The sequence below is a fragment of the Epinephelus moara genome, chromosome 24, assembly GCF_006386435.1.
Source record: "Epinephelus moara isolate mb chromosome 24, YSFRI_EMoa_1.0, whole genome shotgun sequence".
NCBI classification, from domain to species: domain Eukaryota; kingdom Metazoa; phylum Chordata; class Actinopteri; order Perciformes; family Serranidae; genus Epinephelus; species Epinephelus moara.
The window spans coordinates 15,372,887-15,394,165 of NC_065529.1; the positions used below are offsets into that span (position 1 = coordinate 15,372,887).

Below are 21,279 nucleotides of genomic sequence, written 5' to 3' on the forward strand. Positions count from 1 at the left end.
TTTTTACATTCATTGTCCTGGCGAGGGCCTTATTTTTTTTGGCTTTTTATGTTATTTTATGAACTTTACTCTGCGATGATGCGTGTCACCTAAACAAACCTCTGGTTTAATTTTTTCCTATGAAACCATTTAATTATAAAGCACTTCTTTAAAGCACGCATGTGATATTAACATGCATTGTTCTGATCATTCTGACAGCATGAGGGAGCCACAGTCACCTTCCACACTGGAGTGACTTTTCAAGTAACACCTTTGGAGCCTGTTGCTGTGGCGGTATTATTTATTATCTGATCGAGTGCTCAATCATTTGTCACTGCTCTGATTTCTCCGCTCAGTTTTCCTTCACTCTGCTCAGCCGCTGAGAGGGTGCAGGTCCACTCTGACCTTCTCCCCGGTGCTCATCATGCCAATCGTGGGGTACAACCCTCCTATGGGTAAGGCCACTTCCCTCCGGCCCACCACCTTTCCATTTCTGGTGAAGAACACCTGTTCAAACCCAAGAGGACAGCAAGGAGATAATATGAATGTTTGAACCGACTGTTTGAAGGAGCTCTAAATGATATTCAGAACATTAATGAAGCAGCAAACCACTATTTGTTTTGTAAAGATATAGTGGAGTAATGGCATCCTGAGCAAAGAATGAAGTCTTGCTCCCTCTGTGTGTTGTAATCCAAGCTGCCCACCTGTGCATGTTAGTGCATGCGAGTCCCTGTGTGTGAATCCCGCTGGCTAGCTCATCACCTCCGCTTTGCACTGCACTTATGCAGCAGTAATTGCTGATATTGGGACAGTGTTGTCGTTGAGGTGTAGCACCCACCCTCTGCTTCCCCCTGGTTAACACCGTTAGCTCTGTCAGCATTGTTGCAGTTGTAAGCACTGTTAACACTGTTAGCACCTTTAGCTGATGCTACTCCCCAGCTCAGCCACCCCCACGCTGAGAATTGTGTGCAGACAACCTCTGAATCACAGATACACTCTGAATATCATAATAAGCTCCTTTAAGAGTGCCTGATTTTATATTTCCAGATTTTGACAGCATCTCACCGTGACCTTCCTCCCCTCCATGTCTTCTCCCTCATCCTCCTCATCTTCATTGTTCGCATACAAGTCATTCTGAACCTCGCTGGGTTTGGGAATCACTTCGAAGTCCCAGTCGTCTACGTCATCTGAAAGAGCCCAGACACATAAACAGAAAGAGATGATTAGAGGTTGCACATCATGAAGCAAAGTGCTTTGAAAAAAACACAATCAAGATGTTCACCTCCACCATCAAGGCTGTAGTCGCGTGGAAACATGATCCCACAGCCCATAATGTCCCCTTCAAAGCAGCGTGGTCCAAACGCGTCCCCGACCCCGCTGCCTTGGAACAACTTGCCATCATCTACAAAGAATGACCAGGATGCTGATTAGTGCTTTGAGTCACATGCATGAGAGAGTGTGATACAATCAAGAAGACACAAGACATCATCTACCATCACTAACATTTACACACATCTTTTTGTTTGGCTGAGCAATGTGAAGGAACATCCATCCATTTATTTTTTGGACCACTGTATAGACAGACAAACTCATTCCCACTCACTCCTACGAGCAATTTAGAGTTTCCAGTTCGCCTGACCTGCATGATTTGGACTGTGGGAGGAAACCAGAGCAACCAGAGTGAACCCACGCAGACACAGAGAAGAACATATGCAGTGATACTAATGAGTGTATTGTGAACTATTTTCAGCAGTTGTGGCTGTTTCCAGCTGGTGGCAGCCAAAGAAAGCATCTGAGAAATCTAAGAAATCATTACATAACCTTATAAATATTTCATTATTATTGACATAATGATTAATAATAATAAAATAATAACAAATCTGTTCTTTCTACCTGTGCCAGAAACACAATTTGGTGCCATTTCCAATGACTGAAGAGAAACACATCAACAGATCATCATGCACTGGTGAATCAGCGAATGCTCACCTGCATGATAGGCTATAGACCCTCTGCTCCAGCCTGGATGTCTGTTTTTGGGGTAGTCCTGTGAGACACAAGAGAAAAAGACATCTTATGATTCATTATCACATCACTAGTCTGAGCAATGTCCTCTTCCTTTTCTTTTTTTTTCTCCTTTATTGATGGAAGTTTGGGGAATTTCCTTTCCTTTCTGCCTTGAATGAAGTAAGCTGACTCAGATTTCAAAAAACAAAAGCAAAGATTTTTGCCTCATGCTTAGCAATACAAACACTGCTTGAAGGTTTTGGCATCCAGAAATGTCAGTTTTTAGACTGACAGGTTAGAAAGCTAGGAATCCAAGCTGATGGATGATTTCAGACAGGTGCTGAAAAGACATGAAAACTCTACCCAGAGATACCGCCAAACCAGGTGTTATTTCACACAAAAGGGAGATAACACAATATATATGATCAGTATATGTTTCTACTGGGATATCTCAACAAAGACAAGTAGAAGCATTTCTGTGCCTTATCTTCAAGAAGTATTTCCCTGCTGGAAAGACTTTTCAAAAAACTACTCAAGTAGAAGGAAAAATGCAACCAGACTGCACTGTGCCACACTGGACCCATTAATGCTCCCACTGGTGGGTGACATAACGACATAATGCGAGCTTGGCGTTTTTTCACAGGAAACAATATGACAACCAGCTTGTAACGATCTCGAATTACAGTTAAACAGTAAGCTAAACAAAAATTTTCTGTAAACACTTTAGGCAATAACAGAAACCTGGTTCTTATTTTATATCAGCACTGCTTAGTTTTACCATTTATTCTCAGTTCATTTCGCCTCCGTTTTTACAGTACAGGAAACCGTATGGTGCCCACTTTCAGTTCACAAATTCTCACATTACAGACAAACAGTGCACTAAAATATGTTTTTGAGGACAATTTAGTTGAGAAATAGGCAATACAGTAACAGAATCTTGGTTTTATATTTGATCAGCACTGCCTAGGTTTACTGTTTAATCTGAGTGTGGTCTGAGTTTAAGAGAGAAAGAAAGAGATAAGGGCAGGTCTCTTTCTTGATTCGCCTCTATACTCTTTTTGTCCGTGGTGGCAGGCTTATCAAAATGCGGGAGTACAATCTGTAGTTCAAGCAACAGCCCCTAAGATGAGACATGAGTGGGGAGATCTGAGCACTGGGAAGACGGAGGTAATTTTAACAACGGTCATTTTTTACCTACTATCCGCACTGTTATGATACAAAGCTGGTTGAAAATCATCAAAGTATCCCTTTGAGAAGTTTCCCCTTATTACATTTTGGGTTGTACATTCAGTCCACAGAAAATGTTAGCACGGTCTCTGGATGATCTGGACCTTTAGTTAAGAAGTCATCTCACGGTACTTGTTTATTCCCAATATGTCAGTAAGTGGAGAAAATAATTTCCAAGTGATATGTAAAACCCACAACCTAACCTTTTAGATTTAGAAGTATTTGCTTCTTCAAATGAAGCGGCTAATTTTGTATCCAGCTTTGGGTATCTTAAAGCGTCATTTCTACGACATTATTTCTCTGACATGATCTTTCACCAAGCAGTATGACACTGATCAGCTAAATCACCTCTTGACTAAGGCGACTTTCTGCACAGGGAGGGATTCTTGAATTTGATTTCTTGTAATAAAACAGATCGATTTTACAGTGAAGTGTTCAGTCTGAGTAACTTTATAAGCCCCTGTAAGCAGATTGCTGATGTCAAGATGGGCACAGCATCAGGTGAGATATGCACATAAAGCAGGTGACGATAAGACTGAAGTAAACAACAGAATCAACAGATAAGGTGCGCAGAAAACAGAGCCAATAAGACTTTTGCCTCCAAGCAACAAAAGAGAAAAGGAATGCACCACAGCAATTTCTTTTTTATCCAACGTAAGCAATCATTGAGCAACTTGCAACTGTTAAGCATGTGGTACTCTCAAACACCTTTGTTTTGATTTCTGTAGAGGTAATACTTCCCATCAGCAGACTGGTACATCTTGCGGGAGATGACGTCGGGGAAGGAACAAAACCTCAGGAATGACCGTTTGATGGATTTATAATGCTTCACCAAACCGCACACACATCCAGAAAAACAATTCCTGGAAAACAATCAGCGAAATGACAGAGCTCTATTCTCCACGCCGGCCGACCCGAGGGCACGACGTGCCCACACACAGTAACTAACGGCGGCGGAGTCAGGGGGAGCTTAATGTCGAGGGTGAGTGCAACAGTGATCCACCACCTCCCAGGCTGTGAGCACTATCACAGCTGGCAAAACAGCAGTGTGATTAGCACGAGTGATACTCAATCAATTAGCATTCAATAACTGAGTGTCCCAGCGGAGAGCAGCAATATCTGAGCCACACTTCGTTTCATAACTGTCGTTTAAGTGTCACAATGACTGCATCCTCAGCCGTCATCACGCTGTTTTATTTACATTCATAAGGATGTGAATGAGTTCATGAGAGTTTCACGTGAGGCCAAAGGTAGCTAATTGCATCTCTGATGTGTAAACACTCAACAAGTCTTCTCTCAGACCCAACTTATTTCCAAAATATGGATCATCGCTCGCTGTCATCGTTTGTGATTTAATACTGCCTAATTAATTAGAGTATCAACCATAAATTGCTTAGCCTGAGGAACTCCTGCATGCTTTTAATTCTTTTCTATTTGTCCCATCTTGTGTTCGCTGACTGACTGTGTGGAAAGAGGAAGTAAAATTAAGCAGGAGCTGAAAGAATCCAAGACAAAACAATCAGATGCTCTCATCTTATCTCACAACTAACCTTTCACATACTTAATTCCAGTGTTGTAGTTGACATGGTAGATTAGCATGTAAATGGAACAACCTGCTTTCTATGGAACACCAGATGTGGGGGTAAAATGAGACAATATTTATTCTGTTGTTAGCTTTTCCTCTTTCGGTCATCCATCACTCAGACTGGAAACAGTGAGAGCAGTGGTGCATGTGAGGGAGAGCGATGACGAGGGGTGAGTGAGGGTGGAGAAAGAGAAGTTTTCTTTACCGTCAGATAACCGCAGAGTGTGTACAGTAAGTAACACAGTGTGTCGATAATGTGATCATTATTGTGATGACAAAAACACGGAGCCTCTTACCCTGCGTGCCAGACCCAGGGCGATGTAGCACTTTTCTCCAGCATCTGTGATCTCCAGTTCATAGTAGTGGAAGCGTGTGTTGAGAGGCCGACGGGCTTGAGCCAAGCCCACGTCCACGATGCTCTTCCCTTTGCCCACATACTCCAGCAGCTGTGGAAATAACACAGAGACATTACGTTACCTGCCCAGCATCAGAAACAGCAGAAAGAGAAAGTTAGCAACAAGTTAGTTGGTGAACACAGTGGAGCATCTAGCAGGTAGAGACAGATATTTCTCTCATAAGTTGATCTAGACCAAGAAAGCTAAAAGGAGCGTGAATATTGAATTCAGATGTATGTAGTGGCCAAAAACACGACTCCACATAAATGCGAACACTTCAGGTGCTGCTGAATGTGTAATTAGATGCTTTCTCCCTGAAGCTATTGTGACTGCATACACTCCATGTTAGCCACATTAACTTTATAAGACGATGTCAGTGTTTTTAGTCTCAGAAAATAAAAGTTGAATTGATAAGCAATAAAACACACCCTTGCTCAATTCTCTATACTGAGTTGTTTTGGTTTTACAGCCCATCTAGTCTGATATGACCAGTTGTATTTTAGATAGGGTTTATATAACTAACATTTTCTTTCAACCGAACTACACCTGCCAAACATAACACCGTGCAGAGGGAAGCATGCATTTACTGCTAGCTCACCTAGCACCACTGAGCTAACTAATGTTACAGCAATAGACTGTGTATATAACAGTGGACGTAGCTAGTGTGATGTCACCCATTGGTTTGTGGACTGGCGTTTTGAAGCCTCAAGTCTGGCATTTCGGCTGTGGCCATCTTGATTTTATGGTGTAGTGACGCTTGACAGACAGCCTGTCACTCAAGTGGCTAGCCCTTAAATATGTGTAACTTTAAGCCTTATTAAAATGTAATCGGGTGAGTTATTAAAAAAATTCACTACAGTACAGTTGCCATCAATGTTGAAATTGACTATAAAGACCAAAACCATTTTTCGTACCAGGCTGTAAACATGTTTAACTCTTATGTTAAGCTGGGCATTTTAACATGGGTGTCTATGGGGATTTACTCGGTTTTAGAGCCAGCCTCACATAGTCATTCAATGAACTAAAATTTTTGGTACTTCCACATTGGCTTCATTTTTCAGCCTTGGAGGTTGCCGCTTGGAGGAGGACGCCATTAATATTTACATCTCGCACTGTAATGAGCCTCTCATCCATGAGTAGATGCACGCTTCCTTCTGCACTATGATACAGTTGTCAGGTGTAGTTCAGTAGAAAGCAAATAGTTCCTACATGAAACTGCTCACAACAAGGTCTATGGATTATATCGAGTAACCGGGTCATGATTTCTGGAAAGAGACATTGCTGTTGAGTTTTTAAATTATATTTTTTGGCGCTTTGAGCACCACAAGCTGAGTGCCATCTAGTTCCATTAAAGAGAAGGCAGACATCTCTACAGGCGATGTCTCCAACACTCAGCAACTCACATCATAACAGTGTAGATTGATAAAAGCACTACAGGTAAGACTAACTAAGGGGTGAACGGTTCCTGTCAGCAGCACATCTGCCCCATATAAAGAGTCAAAGTTCTGCCCTAGTTCCAAGGTAGCATCTGTTCCACTAGCCTCCATAGTCTATTATGCAATACTTTTGTTTTTTTTGAAACAGCTCAAACCTCGTGACAAGAATTACTTTCTGTATTTTCTACTCCATGCAAATTTATAAGCATGCTTTCACATCTAAACTTCACAATCATTTAACTCAACTCAACTCAACTCAACTCAAACTTTATTTATAAAGCACATTTAAACAACCAAGGTTGACCAAAGTGCTGAACAGGTCAATAGAAATAAACAAGCAAATACAATTAGGTACCTAATAGTACACCACAATAATAACCATAAGATACATAAAATACAATACAATAAAATAAAATACAAGAGTTATAAAATAAGATCAAAATAAGCTAAAATGTTTGGGTGTCCAGCTCAACCTGAGTTAAAAGCCTGAGAGAAGAAGTGGGTTTTAAGAAAAGACTTAAAAACCTCTAGGGTCTGGGCAGACCTAATGTGCAGGGGCAGGCTATTCCAGAGCCTAGGGGCAGCCGCCCCAAAGGCTCTGTCGCCTCTTAAGTTTTTTTTAAAGTAATATTTGCATAAGTAAATGGAAAAACAACAAAGCTTTAGGCGGTCGGGTCGTTAAACCTACTGTACATTTAGGCATGTCAACAAACCCAGAGGAGAAGTTTATTCAAATTATTATAATAACTCAAAAACTCCTGGGTTCAGCCTGCACCGTACGCTACATTTCACTGCTAATGATAGCACGTCTGATTTTGCAATGGCATGGCTCCTGCTTCCCTCTCAGGTTGGTAGAGACAGGAGTTGAATAAGATGAGACGAGAGCATGATTTATTCACACATTATCCTATTAGAGATGTTAGATGATGAGGTGAGAAACTAGGTCGCATCGTCATGCAGTTCTTTCTTTCCTGGGAAAATGGGGCAGGATTCGGATTCGTCATCTCTGCATCGAACTGGGCACTAAAAGCAAAGCTACGGCAACAGAGATAACATAAATGTTTACTACACGCAGCAGAGGACATCAACACCACCAACGCTGAATCCATTGCCAGACTGACCTCCCCAAATGTCATCAGAGCAGTTGAAGAACACAGAGGATGACTATGAAACGGTCCAATCAGATAAAAGACTATTACACATGATGCGTACATGAGTGTCTCAGCCCAACATCTCATTACTAACATTGTTGCCAGCAACAAAACTCAATTTTCTATCAATAACAAACAAAAGGTTGCATGAGATTTCAAGAAATAAACCAACAGTGTATCAAATGTTTGATCTCATAAAACCCGACCCCCTCTGTCACTTCAGCTCTGATTCATTTTCAGAGAACTTGTGTTTTCTTATACACCTCCTTCTCTTCCCTTTCTGGCAGTATGTAAGCACAACCTCAAGAGGTAAACAACCGCTCTGGTGTTTATGCAAGTAGATGAAGAAGCCTAGAAACCAGGATGCCTAATAATTGGAAAGCTCAAACCTGTAATCCAAAAAACTTAAATATCACAATAAAAACGTCAAAGCACACTACGTTCTCCCTCGTGAACCTTGAAATCCCATAGAAAAGCACCACTCTTGCTTTGTTAATAACATGTTTTGTTTTTTTTGTGCCCTGACAGCTTTCATGTAGTGTTAAGACGTGCACATGTGTAATTGATGAGCTGCAGGGAGTTCAGACAGCGGTTTGTGGGCCCTGCATTCATAGAGAACAGGGCCAAATTTGTAGAAATAAAGGATAATTAAATGTGCGGGTGGCATGAAGGTACTGCCTAAAGGCTGTTTTGCTGCAATCCCCTCCCATCTTTCTGTTCACATTTTGTGCGTATCAACGCCTGAGTCAGACACAAACACTGCAGCCCTGCCGTCACAGGGAGGGGTGGAGTCCCAAACAAAGGGAGAGAGGAGGTCAAGGAGTGCTTTAGAGAAAATGCTGGTCTCTTCTTATCAGGTTTTCAGTAAAAGCTAATATTTACGTCTGAATTTCTGTATTGACTATCTGAGTTTTGGGTTAGGGTAAGCAATCTAAACATTTGCACTTTGCCTTATTGATCTCCAATATGGATTGTTCTGATTTTGGAGTTGACACAGATCCACCACTTCCACCACTTCCATTTAAGGTCACTGATACTATGTTTGTAGGCAGCGTATACACTGCTGGGGTTAGGGAAATCACTCCTCACAAACTATTTGATAACAGAGTCCTCCACAGATTTGACACTGTTGGACTCAAAATGGCCAAACTAAAAAAATCAAAATCAATGCAGCAGAATCACAATAGTCATTTTTACCCCATTCATTCTTCTTCACTGTCAAAACTTGTCACCTACATTATAATGCAACTCTAGCTGCTGACAGCTAGGCTGGAGATTCTGGTGCGTTATACTAACAGCAGCTAACGTAGTCTCCAGCAGAGATGAGGAGCAGGCTATAGAGATCTGGCAAGCTCAATTCTTTCTAACTCTACACCTCCAGATTTTTAAAATTAGTAATTTTCACCCCCAACCGACACTTGAGGTAATTTATCAGACTTCATGCAGCTCCCTATAGAGCCTCAAAATGCCTTATACAACTTTTTACTCCCCAGTAGCTGTAAACTTTTATGTGCAAAATCTGTTGAGTTTGGGATACTTAAAGTCCTCCTCGTTTATGTCCCCTAAAATGTCTGACCTTGACCATATTGATCTGTATCTGCGTTAAGTTTGTCACTAGGGAGGTGTTTTTATATTTTTCTACTGAAAGGGGAAATGTCTGTCCACTTTCCTGAAATCTGAGATTCAAACGTACACTAGGCAAGATAGATCAGCTACATCACTAATACGAAAGCCACTTGCTCTCTAATATGCAGAAAGAAACGTGAAACCTTCAGTGCAGAGCTGACTTATCCAAGTGGAATATATGTATCTTTCTGCAAACCTTGATTAGATCTCTGGTATATAATTATGTAATGACAATGTGAACACACTTTAATATCATTTCACAACCAGCCACTGCCAGTTAACCCACAAGCTAACACGCTAACAAACAACATATATTAAAGCTGCTAACTACACTTATCACTTTGATACATCTGCTAGTCAGCCATTTTGGCGCACAGCAGAATCCCCATCTGAGTCTGGGTCTGACTGAGGCTCCAACATGTATGGCTGAACCTCTTCGCTAATGCTAGTCATCTTAACGCACACTTCTCTTTCACCAGTCAACTAAGCGCTAGTAGCTCTGGTGGGCAAGGAGGAGGCCGGATCCAGAATTTCTCAATGAGGGAGAAAAAGTAAATGTGCTTCCAGCTCCTTTTTTAGAGTTTTATTTTTTACCTTGTATGTTGGAAAACCACATTAAACAAAGTATGAATCATAGCAGAGTAAAATGGGCTGGAAGGGAACTTTAAATGATATACATATTTCATGTTAAACAGCATGATCACAACTTTTAAGAACTAATGGGTAAAAAACTGAGGCACAGGAGTGATGGAGCGACAAACAAGTGATGTATGGCCTTTGATATGGGGTTAAGGAGTCAAGTTTCAAACAGCAGTTAGCAGCCAACCTTAATTAAATCTTTTTAATGTATTCCAGACCAATAATCTGGTGTACGCAGATTGTCCTTCATCCTCCAATTGATACCAGCCATTCATTACACAGCATGAACCTTTATAAAGGAGACAACCTGTCACTTTTAAGTGTTATATTTAATCTTTCTAGCTGGCAGAGCTGCTCACACAGTAGAATTGGTAAAAACGATGTCCATTTTTTAGATTGATTTTTTCATTCGTCTTTCTCCCAGCAACAGGACTTACCGTGCCGGTCACCTTGACGTCATGGAGACGGCTCCAGTCCTCTTCATGACTATCCACAATCATCTGTCCATCATCCTCCTCCATCCCCCATTCAGCGTTCAGGTCCAGCAGCACTTCTTCCCCCAAGGAGTGCATTCCCACAGCGGGGTAGAGAGCATCAGGAGACGCTGGGATTTCCACACTGCCGACCTAGGCACACATTCACATGCAGTACTGTTGAAAGAAAGGCAGCTGGGAACTCTGAATACATTCATGTATTAAATTGTAACGGTTGAATAAAGTTTGTCGAAGGTGACGTAGCATGAAGGTGACGGAGCACTTACGTCTTTGCCATTCTTGGTAAAAAACACAGTTAGCTGTCCCTCCTCAGCGTCCAGAGATACTCCACAGCCGATTCTGTCACCTCTGCAGCATTTTGGACCAAACTGCTGTCCCACAGTGTTGCCATTATACAGCCTGGGGAAAGACAAGTAGGGGAGGTTGAATGGCTAATCATTAAGGCTCATCATTTTTAGATTTTGCAGAGGTTCACAAAAAAAACACTCAGAAAATGCTTCCAGTAACAGAAAATAAAGGGAAATTGGTACATAATCAACAACTCATTTGTGTTATCTCTCTCTAGCTTATAAAAAAAATAAATACAGCTCTTAATGGCCAGTGTGGACAGCAGGAATTATTACAGCAAGCAAAACACTTTGAATGTGGGTAGCTGGTTAAGTGTTCTTTTGGCTTGTGTATGTATAACATTATACTGTGTCAGAAGTACTTATTTATGCCACATCTGCACGTATCATATCATTGAGAACATGTTCAGTGTGCAGTATATGGAAAAGCAGTCATCATTGTCACATACTTGCCATCATCGGCATGAAAAGCCACAGAGTTCGGGAGCCAGCCCGGCTGATGGTCCAGCTTGTAGAGCTGAGGTACCAAACCAACAGCAATCATTCCTCTCACTCCTGTATCGATGATGGTCACCTGCGAACACCACAGATTGAATCATCACAGAGAAACAAGACAGGAAGTAGTACTGCAGATAAAAATTTGCTTGCCTTTGATTATTTTATTCTTTTTTGGCAACCCCAAATACAAAAAATGGGTCATCTTTGGGATGTGTTAAGCGTCTAGTGTACAGAATTAAGCAGCATCTAGTGGTGAGGTTGCGAATTGCAACCAACTAAATAATAGTTGCTCTTAGTGGCTGACGCAATAACATAAATAAATGGCCCTATCTAGAGCCAGTGTTTGGTTTGTCTGTTCTGAGCTACTATAGAGAAGCATAACCAACTTCATGGAAGAGGACCCACTCTGTACATATAAACAGCTCATTCTAAGGTAACAAAAACACAATTATTCTTACTTTCAGGTGATGTGTAGCCCACCACATCCTACACACTAGACCTTAAAACAGTAATCTCACCATATCTACCTTGTTTTAATGAAGAGAGTGTCATGACATTCTGCAAACAAGCTGACATTCAGAGATGTGAGCGTTAACACCTACTTTCTTCTAAATGATGTGAGAGGTAATTTAATTCTTGCTCAGATACATTTCAGGATTTCAACCTTGAATTCAAAAGAAGCTGCTTCAACATCCAGAGCAACGTGTCATGAACAACTCATTACACATCATGTGTGGGAGGCTTTCGTATTGTGCATACGCAGAACAAATTTTGTTGAGGCAGAGGAAGAGAGGAGGAGATGAAGGGGGAGGGGAGGTGAGGTGAGGGTGGAGGACACAGATGTCTTTTTTTAATCAGATTTTCTTTTGTTTTGGTGGATGTTGTCACACATGGATGATGAGTGGGTGCCACTGAAATATATCACATAGCACGCACAGTACTAGTATGTTATGTACACAGTTAAACAGGCTTAAGCGAGCAACGTAATTCTGTTTATACAGCTGACACTACTTTATACTTCAATGAACAAGAGTAAGAGTGTACAGTAGTGTTGTCACGATACCAAAATCTTTGTTTCGGTACCATGAATTTCGATACTTTTCGGTACTTTTCGGTACTTTTCCTAAGGAAAAGTCCTTTTGGATACAAACCTTTAGAACAATAAATAGTAGAGGTGTAACGGTACCAAAAAATTATGGTTCGGTAAGTATCTCGATACGGAAGTCATGGTTTGGTTGCTCAAATGTTTCACCAAGTTTGTGTTGTCTCCCTTTGCGAGGCAGACTTTGTCTTGTCTTTTTTCACGTGCGCCAGCTGCGAATGTTGATACAGGTGTTGTCATACACACCACTTGCACAATATGTGCTCCAATAGGAACAAGGAAGGCATTTGTGTGCATAAATGAATTAAATAAATTAATGAATTGAATCAATTTAAAAAGTACCTATATTTTCCAAATGCAGTATAGTACCGTTTGGAATACTCTAGTACCGCGGTACTATTTTAGTACTGGTATACCGTGCAACACTAGTGTACAGCCATGCTAGCTACTCTGTAATGCTGTACAAAGTTTTGAGCTAAATGCTAAGGCTGGCTTACCAACATGCTAACAATGACAACGTTACCATGCTGATGATTTGCTAAGATAAGTATAAAGTTTGTTCACCATCTTAGATTAGCATGTTAACATGCTAATATTTTGAAATTAGCACTAAACCCAAAGTAAGGCAGAGGCTGGTGGGAATGTCATTAGTTTAGCAGACATTGGCGATTCCATACTGACATGCTATGAAGAAGGCTAAAACAGTAGGAGATTTTTTTTTTCTGAGTCATCCACACTTAAGAATCAGTACAACTCATGTCCTACCAAAAAAAAAAAAACTTCAAATATTAACTTGTCGACACACTAAATTTGTTGCTGAGGTGAAACATTATTTTTTAAAGGATTTATAAATATGATTTATAAAACCTGCCCTGTGCCAGAAAACACCTCTGTCCCAGACAAAAATTCACAACTTCAAACCATTTAAAAATGTGTTAAGAGTCCTCAAAATCTAAAACACACAGTAGGTACTGATAACATCAGTGTAAAAATGTATTGTGATAATCATCTTTGTTTTTCAAGTATATTATTTGTAAAAAGGTTGCCCTTTTACGGATGTGTCCCTGATTTTTGTCAGTTTCTAAAATAACAACATTAAATCAGGCATAAAAGGGGTTAGCTATATCACAGGGACTCCTGTCTCACTTCCTGGTTTCCAAAATGGCAGCAATGCTGTTTAAGTACTGGTAAGCTTTCAACTTTTTGATAAATTCATTAAATAATATTGCAAAATCAGTGTGTTTCAACCATAAGAGGCCAACTCTGTAGCTCCTCTAAATCAAGGCTAAATAACAATTATGGTTTAAAAATTAGTATTTTGATTAGTATTATGAGAACTCTTACCAATTTTGAAAAACAAAATGGCTAGTCACTACAACTGCTGTGAAATTAATAAATATATAACTTCCCGTCAACTCCATAAGACATCAACTCTGTCAAAGCTTGCGCTATTCAAGACAAAAATGTAATCACTGGGAGGTTGGCCCTTACAAGGTTTAACAGTTAAGACTTTGATCTTTCAAAATACATATTTCCAGCCTAACTGAGGTGTAAAAATCAAAACCCCAAAATGTAAGGGTTTCTCCCAATTATCAAGACTGGGTGAAGTCTAAATGGTTGGTATGAAACCAATAGTAAATGAACTGCGTACTATTTCTGGTGAGAATGACAGTATGCAAACACTGGACACTACGACAGCATAAATATCCCAAATGCAGTACAAGACAACGTTCATAATGGACGGAGACCAAAACAGCCCTGTAACATCAATTCCACTTCCATTTAAGTATGTAGGATGTGTAAGATTTCACTTTGCTACTTGTAATATAGTTTTAAATTTATTTTTAATAACCAGTAGATCTGAGGTTGGCACGGGTTACCATGGTTAAGCGTCTCCAACCAGTCAGGAAGCTCTCAGGAAGAGACGTGGTAATTTAAGCTTAGTGCGTCCGATAAGATACATACTGCTGTTTATTGGCAACAAAGTGTGTTGAGCGATAGTACACATATTGAGTATGCAGCCATTTTATCACAAACAGTTTTAGTAGTGCTGCTACTGCTGTCAGAGGATCACTTAAGTCAGAGGGATTAATTCTCTGCAGACCATGAATGTCTGTTTAAAATTTCATGGCAATCGATTCAACATTTCGGTCAAAGTGGTGGATAGTCAGACTTCCTAGGTTAACAGATTTTATGGTAGGAAAATCACACAAGGTGACATAAAAGTTTCAAAATACCCACTTGGGTGCCGCTGGTTTATTTGCCAGAAAAGCTTTCTGTTCCTGCTCCCGCAGGCTTTCTACATGCCACTACATTTTGCTTTTGGGTTGGCACTGTTTCTCTTTTCACTTCATCAAATTTCCAAACCAACCTGAAACTATATAGCATTTCTTTGTACAAAAGTGCATGTTGGTTCAAAGCGAAAACCCCTAAAGTAAAGAGCTGGCCTTAACCATTGTTATCATAACTGAATACTGACATTATGACATCATCCCCAGGGAGGCCTACATGGACGCACTGCAATCGGAGCACTGCTGGCAAATCCAGGGCAAGGAGCAGAGGAAACTTTTAAGTTCTTTCCCATGACCTCACTGGCCTCCAGAGAGTGAGAGGCAATATGTCGCTCTTTTCTGTGTTACTGTAAAACATGCAGATGAACCCTAAAATCTACCATCAGATCTACAACCAGCATCCACTTACTATCAGTTATTAGCTCATACTCCCATTTGCGCAAATGGTTTCCTCCCTCCTCCTACGTGACTTCCACAAAGTGAGTCACAGGGATGAAGCTCATGCGAGTATGAAGGTTGAGAAGGTTAGTTACTGTTTCACTCCACGTCAGACTGGGGCAGGATGTGTGTGTGTGTGTGTGTGTGTGTGTGAGGCAAGTTTCAACATGGTTTATTCTGAGGAACAGTCATTGTCCTGGGATGTTTGTGCACTTCAGTGTCTAGACTACCAAGAAGCATGAAATAAACAAACCAGCACATGATCTGTAGTGAGCTGAGACTTATTTGGCTTTGCGAAAGCAGTGTGTCAGAGCTGAGATGAGAAAGTCCCCTGGATACAGAACACCATTCAAGTCAAAAGCACCACTGAAACTTCACTGTATGTGTATGCAGCAGCAGTAGATGCAGGGTTACAGTGTAGTACAGCATCAAACCTATTTCCTGGCTGCTAGCTGTGGCTTTTCACAAATAAAGAATCTGACGTGCAACCAACGCCTTGTTCGGACAGCAAGCCCACATTCATTTTTTGGCATAACCAGATTGTATCCAGACTGATTTCAGAAAGTCTCGACAACAAATAAGCAAATTAAATGTGATTTTTACTAATCGGATCTACATACACATTTGGAGATGGTTTGAAATGTGATTTCAATCAGATTTCTAGAGATGTGTTTCAGTATTGACGCTCTAGATGTTAAAATTGGATTTCAAAGTGTCTTCCGTGCCACTTCTTACACAACTCACAGCCACAGCATCAAATAAAGAGTGACGGAAGTGCTTAGCAGAATCCATGTTGCTGCCAGCAGAATGCTCCTAAACTGGGACCAAACTGTCAAACTAAGCAGCACTGATCAAATATGAATCAGGATTCTGTTACTGCATTGCCTATTTCTCACCTCAGTGTTTTCAGAAACATATTTTAGTGACTGTCTAGCTGTAAAATGAGAATGTTTGTGACCTGACTGCCATGTTGGAAATGGTCAAGCCCAAACAAAACACTGCCCATGGGCCAGAGCATATTTTCTCCTTTTACAGCTAAGGCTTACAACACCTTCTGTATGAAGTGAATAAATGGTAATAGCATAGGTTTTTTGCAGGAAAAGTGTGCGACCCTAGTGACGACATTTACTGAGTTACTGGAAGACTAAAGCTCTTCCTACCTGGTTTCTCCTCTGATCCAAAAATACATCATCTCTTCTTAATCACAAAGGATTAACAACACCATCAAAAGAGACAAGGACATATTTTCTTAACCTTAGCTGAACTTGGTAAGTTGTTTGAGGAGTGTGTCAATATCAAAGTCGTCCAAGACGAGATGCAGAGCATGCAGAGGTGAATCTGTTTGAATCTGAAAAATGACGGTTGCTATTTTCTGTGCGGGGGCCGAGACTTAATTGCTGACACTGCTTCTGTCTTTGTGTAAATGATTTTGGCATCTATGACTTGAAGAATCAGCATTAGCCTCAGTAATCACTGCACTCCCTGTCCCAACGCACAATGTAGAGAGAGCTGCCAAGAGATTCAACAAATGTATTTCCAAGCTGAAAGAGCTTTGTTTCTCGTAAAAGTGCTGTACCCAGGAAGTGTCATGATTTCTTTTACAGTATGGCTCAGCAAGATGAAGGCAAGCAGTCAGACACAACAGCCTGCCAATGCTCCTCTCACCAACACAGAACAAGAGCTGTGTCCTAAATCCATAATAAATACTAATGCTATAAAGTTAACACTATAAATGTCTACTGTTTTACAGTGTTTTGACCACTGGTGTACAAAAAATACATGTACTTTATCACTTTCTACTCACAGGAAATTAAACAAGATGTGGATCACTGCTGACCGTTTGAAATATACTGCAGGTTGCTTTTACCAAATACTAATACTTTGTTTGTTGTTGTCTGAAATGTATCTGAGCGTACACCTCTGGTACTAGAAGCCAATGTCTTGTGGTCATTTTTTTTTTTTTAGTTATTCTCTGCTCTGAGGAGCTCCTTCATTTCTGTTGTGTACTGCATTGTGTGACAATAAGTGTTCATCAATACTACAAAAAAATAAACTGAGCTCATCATCATACTGAGATTAGTAAGGAGGACACAAAGTAAAGAATCAGTGTTATCAATATAAAGATTTACATGTAGAATCAAATCACTATAGCCTTTTTTAATAATCATTATTGCTATTATTATTATTTAAATAATGCTTTATCTTATTTATGTTTCACTGTAATACCATCTTATCTTACATGTTTCATGTATGTAATACCTTGTTACTGAACATATTCTTAACATGTATGTTTTTGTCATGTATTATCTTTGGTCTTCTGTTTTTGCTCTTTATTTGAAGCAACACCTCTTGTGATAAATGTTCTAAATAAATACATTTTACTCAGTTGAGTGTGGCTGTTACAGTCCCCTGATAAAATGATAATTTTTCACTCCTGGGTCACACTAATAGTCATGTGTTAAAAGGAAATGTTCAACTCTTACTTCAAAATAGCGGTTTCTTCTCGACAATGGCCGTGCCGCCACAAAACAGCCAACTTCATCTGAATTCCCATGATACCTACAAAGAGATGCAAAAGAAAAAAATAAATAAATACTGCTATAACGATCATTTTCACCAAATGCAAGCAAAGTGGGGTGCTGATTCAGCAAGCAGAGGAAGAGCTCTAGCTTAAAATGAAGGACTAAACCACATGACATGTCTGTGTCTCCAGTCTCATGGTGGCTTTGCTCATCACTATTACCTGAGTATGTCACCATCTCTCAGCATCCTTTTCAGCCGCTCCCGGTATCGCACAGCTCGCACTTCACGAATTTCTCGAATTCGCCTCCTCCAGTTCAGAAAGCGATAATGAAGGTTTATGTCGTCCATGTCTGAAAATCATTACAACCTGGAACACAGGGAAACAAATCAAAAAGATTCATTACTGCTTTAGCACGTTATCATAAAGAACAGGCAAAGGAAGATTCAATCTTTATCTAAAATCAATTTATGTATGAAATTTGTGTGAATATAGTTTTGACTGAAATATTCAAACAAATGTTCCAGCACTGTTAAGGCAATCATTATAGCCATAAAAGCTGTTGGGGAAAAGGGACACTTTCAAAAGAACAGCGCAGGTCCTCCTCTAAACCACAAACGTCTTTGACCACAACATGATTACCACTGTTGCCTGACAACGAGAAGGACCTGGCTTTGATCCTCAGGCCAAACCCTCCCTGCGAGGAGTTTGTGCGTTTGTGTTTTTCCATTTACGTTTAATCCCACATTCCAGAGACATGCAAAGGCCTGGACAGTGATTGTACACTGCCAACAGGCATGAACGTGAGTCCCTTATTAATGTTAGCCTTGTGATGGTCAGGTGTCTGCACTGGGTGTCTTACACTCCATGTGAACTCCAGATGACTCAAGTATGGACTGGCTCTTCTGTTAATGCCTGTGTATATGAGACACTGTGACTCAGTGATGTGCTTCTGGTCTTTCTCTACCTGAAATACTGCAAACCTAAATGCCAACACCTTAACTGTCTCATTGGTGTAGGGCTGTAATGATAAGTAATGATAATACTCATTATCCATCAATCTGCCTAATATTTTCTTAGTAAATCCAAGGAAAATGCCTATCACAATTAAAACCTGAAGAAAATGAAGTTATTAAATATATAAATGTTTGCTTTTTTCCCCCTCTTCATCAAGTAATCAATTAATCGATCAGCTCAACACTGATGCATTCAAACTGTTGTTTTCCTCTGTCAGATTGTGAAATCAAAGCCAGGATGAATCAAGTGAACGCATCTTTTCCCGGTTAGGTTTTGACGGTCGTTTTAAATTCATTACGTTGTATTTTAAAACAAAAGTATTTTAGTAAGTGGGTTATTTTAATTGCTGGCTCAGTAGTGAGTCATTACACGACAATACGGAACCCCAGCATAGAATTACACCGACTGACGTAGGGCTAAAATAGTTTCGTTGCCTGAAATGACTCTGTTCCTGGAAGTGATGGGCTATTTTTTCCAAAGTGATGATAAAACCAAGTTAACAGCCCAAATACGACTGAATAAAATAGCTGAGGATCTGACTTTAATAAAGTAAACAATTATGCGAGCTATCGCTTCATATTATTATGTGTTGCGTGTAAACTTCTCCGATTGGCCGTTTTACGAGTCTACCCTAAACGCAGCGTCGTATTTCTGAAAACTACAGACAGGAGTCGGTTGGCCGGCTAGCTGCTTTCAGCGTTACAACATTATGGCTAATAATGAGCTGTAAACATCACAATGTCTCAGGTTACACACAAACGACTCAAAGCCCGTCTGTCTCATGTTGGTTCCTTACTGTTTTAAAACTTGTATTGCGTCGTCCTTCGGTTTTTCTTCCAATTTTAAGGAGGTGAAGTCTGTCACTTTATGTCCAACCTGCGCTGCCGGAAGTCCCGCCCCCTCAACCAATCAAATCACAGGATACATTCAGTGTAGTCCTTAACCTGTGCACTGCCAGTGTGTATATGTAGTCTTTTTAATAAATTGCCTGTCTGTGGTTTTACAGTTGGTGTTACATGTGTTTTACGTGAGGAGAACAGATAAAACCTGAAACTAAGACCTTACAACAAAAGAAGCATTGTCACCTCAATGTTTTGTGTGAGATGGGAAGTAAAAATGTTTTACAAAATAATCATTGAAAGTTGAACAATGTGGGAGAAGCCTTCTCATAACTTGGTTATATTCTAAGTATTTACAGTCATATTTAATGAAGTATGGTTTTACTTTTAGGCAAGAATCACACAGTAGCTGAAGTTGTGCTTTTTAGTCACAGTAAGGTGGATATTCTATTGAAGTTTGCTTTGAACATCTTTTCCTTGCAGTAAAAATCTGTAAGACGCACAAAGAAAGACAGGGATTTTTTGGTACTTAACCAAAAATCCTCCTGTCAGCAATGAAAGCAATGTGGCCCTTTCATTTCTATTTAATTTTTCTTATAGGCGTATCACAGGGTTGTGTCTTATGTTGTATTATTGGTGTACATCATTGTATTAGCTGGTACATTTTTTGGAAATCAAGTTAAGAGACTGTCACATAAAATACATAATACATATTGGACTGTTTTTTAATCAAAAATCAACTTCAACTTAATGTCACTAGAGGGCAAAACATGAGAGAACACATCAGAATATAAATACTCAACAAGTAGGCCTATGTGGGGAACCAAATACAGTGATCTGAAACAACAGTGGTCAACAACCATCAATATCAACATCAACAACATCGTCATCATCAACAACACCATCACCATCACTCATCACATGATCACACCAAGAGTAACAACCAGCCAAAAGAGTAGCCTCAGTACTAGTATGACTCTTCACTGCCCTGCACTCAAAACAGAATTGGCAGATACCTTATCACAATAACAAAAATAAAGAAAAAACAATATTTTTAAAACCTGATTCAATAGGGTATGTTCATAATCTTTCTATCCCTCTATATTGGCCTTCATTTACAGTGTATTTGTATCTGAGATTAAGTGATCCTGGTATTAATGCATTAAGTTAGAAAACATGTTTTGAGATCGTGTCTTCTAATTGAATGTGTTTGTGACTCACAGACAGTGGAATTTGCAGGGTGGGACTTTTTTTGCTCGTGGCTATTAATGTCTTAGTCATCCAACCTTGAGTGGCACTCCTTCAGCCGCTCTGCGTCGGCCATTTCCTCAGAATCTTTAGCCCTGCAGTTAAACACTTTGTAAACACGCTCTGTGAGCAAAGTGTTTGTTTAGTGGTTGCTATTTAAAGAAGTCATAACAATGTCAAAAACAAGGATGAAAAGGTTGGAAGTAATTACACACATTTTGTCATAATTGGATTTATAGCCTACTTGTATTGTTTTGAGACTTTTGAAAGAGCAATAAGTTCATTTATACTGTTTTTCAAGTTTTTTTTTACTGAATTTATGTGCATTTTAAATCATCCCCAGAGTTAGGGGCCCTCTATGTCTCAGGGTCACAGTAATCACCATAAACTGCCCAGAGCAATAACAATGGATCATGGAGCTATTTACTGTCTAAATAACATT

The 21,279-nt window shown here is 40.0% G+C and overlaps 1 protein-coding gene across 1 annotated transcript; it reads right to left on the bottom strand.

Annotated features, from left to right (window-relative positions):
• Window positions 1-43: 43 nt before the first annotated feature.
• Window positions 44-19,659, bottom strand: LOC126386290 (SPRY domain-containing protein 3-like). The gene is made up of 11 exons (XM_050038532.1): window positions 19,547-19,659; window positions 17,956-18,102; window positions 17,696-17,771; window positions 11,333-11,457; window positions 10,803-10,935; window positions 10,480-10,668; window positions 5,092-5,241; window positions 1,966-2,023; window positions 1,262-1,381; window positions 1,045-1,166; window positions 44-486 (listed from the first exon to the last, which is right to left on the bottom strand). Exons 2-11 carry the CDS (start codon window positions 18,081-18,083, stop codon window positions 352-354), a joined length of 1,236 nt encoding a protein of 411 aa, XP_049894489.1. The 5' UTR covers window positions 18,084-18,102; window positions 19,547-19,659; the 3' UTR covers window positions 44-351.
• Window positions 19,660-21,279: the final 1,620 nt, after the last annotated feature.